Source organism: Fusarium oxysporum, chromosome 12 (genome assembly GCF_000149955.1).
Source record: "Fusarium oxysporum f. sp. lycopersici 4287 chromosome 12, whole genome shotgun sequence".
NCBI classification, from domain to species: Eukaryota; Fungi; Ascomycota; class Sordariomycetes; order Hypocreales; family Nectriaceae; genus Fusarium; species Fusarium oxysporum.
The window spans coordinates 1,875,128-1,884,730 of NC_030997.1; the positions used below are offsets into that span (position 1 = coordinate 1,875,128).

General features: G+C 46.3%; 5 protein-coding genes across 5 annotated transcripts in view; 3 read left to right on the top strand and 2 right to left on the bottom strand.

Moving 5' to 3' along the window:
• Positions 1-921: 921 nt before the first annotated feature.
• FOXG_14696 (uncharacterized protein) lies at positions 922-1,879 on the top strand (the record flags this gene model as incomplete). Its single annotated transcript, XM_018394757.1, has 2 exons — positions 922-1,416; positions 1,484-1,879. The coding sequence occupies 2 exons, from the start codon at positions 922-924 to the stop codon at positions 1,877-1,879; spliced, it is 891 nt and encodes a 296-aa protein (XP_018254308.1).
• A 1,285-nt stretch (positions 1,880-3,164) lies between these two features.
• Positions 3,165-3,817, bottom strand: FOXG_14697 (uncharacterized protein; the record flags this gene model as incomplete). Its single annotated transcript, XM_018394758.1, has 2 exons — positions 3,165-3,635; positions 3,689-3,817. 2 exons carry the CDS (start codon positions 3,815-3,817, stop codon positions 3,165-3,167), a joined length of 600 nt encoding a protein of 199 aa, XP_018254309.1.
• A 1,693-nt stretch (positions 3,818-5,510) lies between these two features.
• On the bottom strand, positions 5,511-5,873 carry FOXG_14698 (uncharacterized protein; the record flags this gene model as incomplete). The annotated part of the gene is made up of 1 exon (XM_018394759.1): positions 5,511-5,873. One exon carries the CDS (start codon positions 5,871-5,873, stop codon positions 5,511-5,513), a length of 363 nt encoding a protein of 120 aa, XP_018254310.1.
• Positions 5,874-7,658: 1,785 nt separating this feature from the next.
• Positions 7,659-8,129, top strand: FOXG_14699 (uncharacterized protein; the record flags this gene model as incomplete). The annotated part of the gene is made up of 1 exon (XM_018394760.1): positions 7,659-8,129. One exon carries the CDS (start codon positions 7,659-7,661, stop codon positions 8,127-8,129), a length of 471 nt encoding a protein of 156 aa, XP_018254311.1.
• A 1,007-nt stretch (positions 8,130-9,136) lies between these two features.
• Positions 9,137-9,603, top strand: part of FOXG_21608 (uncharacterized protein) — a gene marked incomplete at both ends in the record, with an annotated part of 1,484 nt that continues 1,017 nt past the window's right edge. Inside the window, one exon of the mRNA XM_018401952.1 lies at positions 9,137-9,218. Coding sequence (XP_018254312.1) covers positions 9,137-9,218 — 82 coding nt within the window. The remainder of the gene's footprint in view (positions 9,219-9,603) is intronic.

The following is a 9,603-nucleotide window of genomic DNA, read 5'->3' on the forward strand; positions in this document are numbered from 1 at the left end:
TTCCTGCGTCCTTTTAGCTCCGAGACTCTTTAATCATGTCTGATAGAACTTCGTGTGAGTTAGCTTTAGGGGACTGTAAGTCACAGGATCTTCGGAAGGCATACCAAAGTGTCGATGTGGAGGATCGAGGTAGCACTTCCAACGGCTATCGTCATCTGCATTCACAATTGGGAACTGAGCATTTCGTCTTCTCCATCAATCGGAATTAGTTCATCCATGTTGCAAAGGTCTTTCTATTCCATATCCTGACGATGTGGCAGCGGAGGCGATTCCCCTAACCCGCTTCCAGAAGTCGGCGCCAGGGCTCGTCCTCTGCGAGGAAGCAGGCCGTTGGCAAATCCTACCATGATGATTTCATCGTTGCTTGGATTGCGTCGTGTAAGGTTTCGAGTAGATGATATGTAGTGCTCAAAGCTCTCTTCTTGCTGATGCCCGCTGGGCGACGTCGCTGGATTCTGCTGGGAGTAATGGCCTCAAAGACTCGATGGCCAGTGCGATGGTGAGGTGTAGCGAAGCGGTCGCCGAGGGGGAGGGAGGATGAAGAGGCGGCTCGTTGACGGCAATCGCGACGGGGGCGAAGTTTGAGAGGTTTGCCGATTCGCGGACTTGATACTATGTTCTCACTGTCCAATTGCGACGAGTTCACTAGTATGTGCCATTATTGTATCAATTGTTACCTGTTCAATGTTCACAACATTAAGTGTATTCAGTGGACGGTCTTGAGCGTCAGGGCCTGAGTACAGAACGTGACCTCGCAGCTTTGAAACGCGGCAACTATAAATACACTGCTCACCAAGAAAGTCTCTATCATCTCACAATCACCCCAACCACTGATCTCACAAGAGCTCACATCCATTCTGAAGCACACAACAATATCTTATGCCAACATATATTCTACACTGCCTCAGCGCAAACATCATCATGGAATCACTTCAGAGTAAACTCGACAACCTTCAACGTGGAGTTCACGCCCTCACTCAAGACTTGAAGTCACGGGATATAAATGAATTCACTGAGCTTGTTAATCAAATCATGAGAGACATGAAGGATATCGCATGTGAGTTTAAGGGCCCGAACCCCGAGGAAGTCAACGACCGAGAGACTGTCTGTGAGTACAACAAGCTTCTTCAGCTGGTGGACTTTGATGTTAAACTTGCGCACTCCAATATGGACCGCGACACAGCGTTTAAATATCCCTGGATAACAACCAAAAACTGCGAGGAGCGTCTCAAGATCCTAGAGCTCTCCATACAGGTTTTTGCTGATACCGTGGTTGATGCTGGATCTAGCAAGATCGCCTGTACCCCACCATTTACAAAGCTCGCTGTAATGTTCGAGGCTATTGTGATTGAATACCTTAAGCTTCGCCATCGCCGTACTGCTACGCAGCTTGATGGGGCGGTAAAGGACAGGGGGGTAGGTCGAGATACGCAGCGCTTGAACAAGGAAAAGGTGCTGAGCTATGTGTCGTCCATTCTCCAAGGAGTTCATTACCAATTGGCTTCGTCAATACCACACAAAGAGCATCCCCCGCGACGCAATTTATCTCAAGGTAGCCTGGGATGGTAACAAAGGGGCGTGGGCAGTAAAACAAGGGCACTGGGTTGACCCGCGGGTGCCGGAATTGGAGAATGGTGCTATTCAGGTCATCATGATCGAACCCAAGGAGCTACTCAACTCTCCGTACAAAGCCAAAGAACAGTACGACGAGGAGAACACCCGTCATCCCCATCCTCTTCTTCAGAGGTGCAAGCTTGACTTCTTGGATCGAGAAGACGGTGTTTTGCATTGGAGTCTTGGAGGTGTTGTTGCTTGGAGATTCTATGGCGAGGACTCGTGGATGGATCGCTTTGGCCATGTCATTAATGAGTATGAATAAAGGTCTCTGAGTTAAGTGGTGAGGATTCTTACGAGGATGGGCAAAGTGTAAGTCATTGAAGATTAGACGTGCCGGCCACATGGTGGGATAGCGAGGAACTCAGTGGTGATAGGTAAACTTTTGAATAAATAGAGCAATGATCACAATTAACAATTTTTGGAACGTGCATTATCTGTGAAGTTTGCTTTCTTGAATACAACTGACTGAATTTTAGAACGAGAGCTAGGGCTGTGACTTGGCGAGGAATATGAAAGTGCTACTGATATCTTCAACTTAGAGGCTTGGCGAGAAAGACATTGCAGTGGTAATAAATATTTAGAAGTCTAGTTTTCACCCAAGTCCTTGATCCCAGGCCTTACTGACGTCGGAAAGGGGACAACCGTTACGTCTTCTGGAATCTCGACCCGACAAAATCTTGCCAATTGGAATAGCAAGATGGTGCCAAGCATGAGTCCTTACACCTCTCTGAAAGTGACTATAGCTCTAGAATCAAGGTTTATCTCTGGACAAAGCTCTAGATAGAAGATATCTGTCATATCATATGCATGCTTATCGGCGGTCACATCGAGTACATGTAGTCTTGTCCAGCTCTAGTCCGGCTCCATGTGACAGGATACAAGATACAAGGTACAAGAATACCCAGCGATGTTCCCGAGGCCGGCCAACACGACACGCTCTCCAGCCTTGGCCTTTGAGGCCATAAGGATCTCCCCATCAACAATTATTTCGCAATTTTCCCAGTTGTTCAGAACTTAATCTGTCCCAGCTATTAAAGTTGACGCTTTTACGCAAGTATACATGTGTGAGGCCCAATGCTCCAGGCAGCGTTTAACTTATCTATTGAAGCAACGCTTACTAGATATATCTGCGACACGGAAGTTCGTTAACAATAGGCTTGGGACAGTTGGCAATTTTGAATATGTCTTTGTCAAATGCGAGCCAGAACAAAGATCAACACCTGTTTCGTTGAACAACGGTCTTTGTTCGTTGATAGTATGTACCTTTGCTCAACTCTGAACAGCATCAGGCGGCAAATACTAGTTTCACATCAAATAATCACCGATCTTTTGGGGCAAAGATATAGAAAAGGTGTTGTTAATACAAGAAAGAACGTAAAGTGGGCAAAGTAAGACAGCCGCGTCTCCACCAAAGTGTGTGCCAAATAGGCAAAATACAATCCGAAGGACTCCAAAAAACACCAACACTCTTCATTCATACAGCAACGGTCCATCCTCCATCAACCAAACAGGTATGTTCACTAAACCAGCGATTCTCCTGTTCCTTACTACTTCTTGACATCCTCCTTCACATCATCCAGAAGCTCAAAGGGAACTTGAGGATACAAAATATCCGCAAGACGGTTACACTCCATCTGCATATCAAGCCGATCAATCTTACGACGGAGGGTCAGTCTCTGCATAAGCATGAGGTACATGCGGTGAGAGATGTCGTCCACCATTCCGTAACAATCCTCCTGTTCTTTCCAAAAGTGGCGAATTCGCTTCTTCATTTCGGCGACGCGACCAATGTCACGGGGGAGTTCGGCTTTCTTGATGGTTTCCTTCAGGTTGTGGATGTTTTCGTCGATCTTGATGCGGCGGGCGTATACGCGGCAGACCTCGGCGAAGGCGAGTTGCCGGTTGCGCTCGAGGCAGGCGATCTGCTTCTTCATGGTCTCCTGATTGCGACGATGGGAGAGCTCGGTCGCGGTGAGGGGTGTGTCACCGAGGACGGGGAGGGAATCCGTGAACGGGGTCTGTGGATACGTTAGAGGGTGATGTGTTGGGTGGGGGGAAGACTTGCGCAAACAGGGTCAGCTTGCTTGGATTTGCCAATGCCAAAGCACTTCACGACGCTCCAGATGAGAGCGATGGTCATGATGAGCACCGATACGACGATGTGAGCGCCAGCGGGCTCGATCTCAATGGTCATAGCCATGAGGAGATGAGTTTAGTGTGATAGGGTTGAGAGTTGTTGCGATGAATGAAGTTGATGTTATGGTAGATGAAATTGTTCTGATGGTGAAGGAGGAAAGGAGATGAAGCAAGAAAACAAGACAAAAATCTGTTTGTTATTTGACGTATTCAACGTGACAAATCTACATGCATCATTCCTGATGCAGTGACACTGGCAGAGCGTCTAGTAGAAGATGGCCCAGCAGCTGGTTGGACGTTCCCGGTGGACCAAGGTGCTACTGGTCGAGCTATGCATGCTCTTCTGCCAGTGACAGAACCGAGTGGGTTCTGGTAGTCTGCAACTATTGACACCGCGTGATAACACTGGTACATGCTCGAGCCCGAGAGGGTGTTCGCAGTACGCTTGCTGGGCGCCGAAGTTCCAACTGCCAAGTTGATTCTGGAGTTCGCAGCAGAACCCTTTTTACGATGAGACGTTGTTGATTCACAATGGGCTTCACGCAGATTCACCATAGAATCACAGACAGTAAGTCTATTCAAAAGATGTTCATCGAAAGAGAGTACTGTCTACTTGGTCTTGTCCGTACAAGATGATGTTCATTGAATGAGAGGCTGGTGTGTGGAGTCGTAGTCGTAGAAGATTCATGTGCTGCCTGTGGAAACAGATGGGTTAAATTCAGAGATGTATCTGGCAATTTTTTATCCACGATGAGCACTGTCCTGGTTGGATCTCGCCTTGTGATGTTCATCGAACTGTCTTTGGTCTTCACAATGTACCAAATCATAGCAGGGAGATCATAATAGTCTATCCATTTTCAGGTGGTCTTGGTGCCCCGTACAATACCCAAGCTGTGGTGCAGCGCGATACTCCGCTAGAACTTGAGCAGTGAACATTGCCAGTGGAAGCTTGCGACTCAGGTTGTCGGAAAATGAAATGCCGGATGTTATTAGTGGAATTCAGGAAAGTGACATTTTGTACTGGCGTCACAGTATTTAGCTGAGCTCATGACTTTGAACAGCCCCGACAGTGAAAACATTTTTTCTCTTCGGCTAGTGTGCTATTATGAATGTAATTGGGTGCTGACAGAGCAGAAACGGGCCTTATTTCCTAAGACTAAGATCGAGAGAAACAGTGATGAGTGCGATAAGCAACGTATTTCAGTTCATGCTCAATCTGAGCGTGAACTGAATAAATTCTCAAGAATGAAGAAGGATAGCTTGACGATCAACAAATGCAGTTGGAGAAGGAGGGTGAAGATGTGGTGGTGCGCCAGAAGAAGACTGAGTCTTTTATTGCACATTTGCAGAAGCACGCGAAGGGGGAGCAAGCTTTGGAACATGACGACGGGGAATAGAGATCTTAAAAGCAATTGCTCTGCTCGAGCAGGTGATTTTGAATGAGGGGAAAGGATAAGGAAACCTGGAGAACAAAGATGGTCGACAATTATAGAGCAAGAAGACTAAGTTCTCTGTGCTGATAAGTCTCAACTGCAAATAACACATGTGGCTCACAACTTCGACATTATAACAAAATGCCTGACCAATTGCTGCAGCATAAAGCTGGAGCAATAAGACAGTGCTTGAATAACAGCAGACTAATAAGGCAACAATTGAACCAGAGGCTCTATCAGGATACGATATCACAGGCGACATAATAACCCTACTACCACTTCCTCAACCCCCAATCCATCACTCCCATCCTATGGTGTATCTTCTCACAGCACGACTGCAAGCACGCAAGCAACACCAGCAATAACACCAGCAGTCCCAATCGCCATCCCAGCCCCAGCATTATCCGCATCAACAGTCGCCGAAGGAGAACTTCCAGTAGCAGTCCCATTAGACTTGCTGATTGGAACGGCATACCAGTCAATGCCGTCACTGCGTGTAATCGTCGACACGATCGTCAAGCTCACATCCTCGTCAATGAATTCCGGAGAGTATGAAATGTTGTCGGTGAAAGAGATGTCGGTGGTCTTTGGGGCAGCAGCAGTGGCGGCAGGGGCAGAAGTGATTTCAGGTTGCGCTGCGATGGGGAGGGCGTGGAGAAGAGCTGCGAGAGCGATTGATCGTGCCATTTTGTCTTTTATTGGGTAGAACGAGTGACTGTAGAGGAACGAATATTAAACAGAGACTATTTGCAGAAGTTTCATGCGAACGAGAATTTAATAATTGTGCATTTGTATTTCTATACGGATTTCCCTTGTATTTGAACTTTTGTGCCCCTGCCTCAGATACAATGTGGTGTATTTTCTTTAAAGCTTGTCAGCTAAACTCGGGCATTTATACGATAGAGGATTGCAAGAATTGTTCCACTCTGATCCTTCAGACTATTAACAGAGGTAATAAAATGAATTATTTTAAGCGATGGCGTGTCTATTCCGGTTCGAGACAATGCCAAGATTTCTCATCGAAGCGAGGAGATCCTCCTCGACAAACGGCCTTGACCCACAGATTGATCAGCAAAACAAGTACTATGCCCTCGGGGAGCAAAGGAAACTCAAGACTTTAGAAGAGGATAGGAAAATAAACTCAGTAAAGAGTCTCCTAAGCTTAGGCAATATTACCTAAGCTTTTTTATCGCTTAGGGTCAAGGTGCCAAGTTTTCTTACCTCCCCTAGCCTGCAGCTATCAATGATTAGAACAGTCCTGGCTCAGACCATTGTTTATTCCCTGATTTCATTGTGGACGGTTGTATAAAGGCGTTAGCAGTTGAAAGCCCAAATTTTGGTATATCATCGAGAGCTTATACTTACATCTTCCTTTCTTCGGAAGTAGAATGAGCGATGTGAACCTAGTCCTAGAATGCAGTTGTCATTATGCTATTATCGATATTACATGCTCCCGGATAACAGCGTGCTCCATAGAAAGTAGGCCGCCATACAGTCAGTAACTAGCTATTTACACTGAGGAACCATGAAAACGAAAGCAAGTTGAGCCGTCTTCCCACTCGCCATTATCTCGCCGAGGCCACCGCTGCAGTTGGCTGCGTCAGGTCGATTTTCTCCTCATTTCTTATATCACTCGAGCGGGTGTCGCAACTCCTTCTCTTATACTTCAGCTATGAAGGCTACGGCGAGTTCAGTTCGGCTCCTCCATCGGCAAGAAAACATCAGAACTCAATGTCTGCCAGTATGACAGGCAAATGCTACTCAAAACTCTATCTCTGGGACTATCCCCTGACTGTGAGCCTCCTTATTAGATCCTTGGCGACAATATGGCTAATCATGATGTTCGATCCTTCTGAAATTGTGAATTCTCGCTTTGCGTCTCGGGTTTCTGAACGGACCTTTTATTATCGGCTTCTGCTAGGTGCTTGTATGCTTGTCGCTGGAACGTACTTTTTGTCATCATTTAGACAACACCTATCAGCTCCTTATAAGAACTTTAAATAGCGGCTTTTCTCCGTTGCCTACAACCGAGAGTCCTGATTAATTGTCCACGGGCTTCGTATTGGTCAGCATCTCTCTGTTCTGCTGTACGGAAGCCCGTGGCAAGTATCCAAACGAAACGCATCTGAACACTCGACATACAGCAACCCCCTTCGAAGCAAGTCTATCGTACGCAAATCAGGGGGGTTAAAGAGTGCTATAGTATATTTTGTTCGGTTAAAAACAGCGGTGTTTCCTTAAGGAACTGTTCAAAGTGCCAAAGAGTACTATTAATGATCTTACTGAATAGCGGCTTATCGCTGGAACATGGTCACCCTTTTGTCCACTATGTGTCATGTTCGCGATCTATAATTTCCTATAAAACGCATCTGCAGGATTAAGAAACCTGCACCAGAATCACAAACATCGACACTATTGATACTCAAGTAAATCTTTACCGTTGTACAGTCAGACCGATTATTCTCATCCAATATGGCCGCCAACAATCAGACCAACCAACAGTTCGAAATCGACTGTTTCGTACGCCACAGAGTCAACAGAAGAGAAAGGACAGTCAAAATTCTCGTCAAGTGGGCAGACCACAGTGAACCAACTTGGGAACCCGAGGCCGTCTTGCAAGAAACCGCTGGCCGCACACTGTATAGTTACTGGAGCGACCGCGGTGGCCGTGGGCGCGCGACACGCCTACGGGAGTATCATGTTTTCAGGATCCTTGCTAAAGGTTGGGATAGAGGTCAGTGGCGTTTTCACTGTCAGTGGGTAGGATACTCGACCTTGGGCGACGATACAACCTGGGAGCCTGAAATCAAGGTGATGAGGATTGCTCCGGCCGCGGTGGCAGAGTGGGATGCTAGTCAAGCAGCAGCTAATCAGGCAGCACGTAATCAAGGAGCGACTAATCAGGCATCGGCTAACCAGAACGCTCCAGCGGCGAATCCTTAGAGTATAAATCGTATAGGAGAGTTGAGCCATTGTTGGTGGTATGCAAGAGTCAATTGGCGCTCTAAACTACTCCTAGTATGTAATTAAATGCCGAGGTACAGACCTTTCAAGGGTATTAAGAGATGGGATAGATAACTTCAGAGAGATGTAAACTGTATTTTATAGTAAATTGATTTTATCCCGTTCCTATCACTCTGCCCCATCTAATAGATACGTTGCTAGCGAAACTATAAAAGCCAAAGCATTATAAAGAAAACCTTACCTACTTACTGCTACTTCTTACATATTCAACTTCGGCCGTAAATGAAAGGAGCCATAAGATGGCTCTTGGAAGTAACAATTTGTAAATATCTAGAACTAGGAATATCTCAGCAAGAGACCAAGTCGTCACTAACCAAAGCCATAGCCTTCATCTCCAAGGCCAATGCAACATATGCCAAGGCTTTTGCTACGTCTAGTAGGAGCTTAAACTTGACAGAACTCTTAACTGTGGTCTTTTAACCGTTTGCAAACGTGATCAAGCCTCGATCATGTCCTCAGTAGAAAAGGGAGGCAGTTGGGTATACAACAGCGTGGTAAGATTGGAATAGAATGAGACATAGTACCATTTCATTACGCTGCCCCCACATCGAGCCATCTTCAAAGTCCATCGCCAGCCAGGTTTCTCAAAATCGAAGCTTATTCCCAAGCACATGCATTCGCATTGCTGACCTGAGCTTGAAACAAGACCGCATTCTACATCAGATAACTGGCAACAAGAGTGCTGCAATTCAAAAGATAGGCCGACGTCAAAAGAAGAAGGAATGCATGAAAGACAGAAGCAATAGAAATACCTATCAGATACCACTGTGCTCAGCAAGACATAACTCGCCTGAGAGAAGAGACGTGTTTGTCCTCAATGGGGTTGTTTGTCATGTTACCGATTACCATCAATTGGATAATGCACTACCAAAGCCGTGGATTGGCTGGATCTAACTTAGTGGCTGCACCAGCAAGCCCGCTTATAAATGATGGCGATCAGCGTCATACCGGGCCAACTACATAAGTATTCCGTGTCAGCATCTACCAACAGCAAACGTTTAGTCACTGGTATGTTAATATGAAGCACAGTTTAAAGGGCGCGCCCTGAAGGTCACATGAATGAAGAATTGGACTTTGTCAGCATGGCATTTCTAGTGTTTGCTCTGCAACTCGACAAGTCGTTAAATATAAGCCTTGGTCCCTGCGTTGAGATTAAAATTACATCACATCGCAGCAATTGAGTAAGACAACCAGGCTCATTAAAACACAATCCTTCGTATCAAAGACCAACGTGTATCTATTTCGACAATGTCTTCTACCATGAGAGCTATACTGATCTCCGAGTTCGGTCCCGGTTGAGAACCTGGTCATCAAAGACGTCCCCAAACCATCTGCCACAATCCCCGGTACAGCCCTCATCCGCATCAAAGCCTTCGGCATCAACCACGCAGAA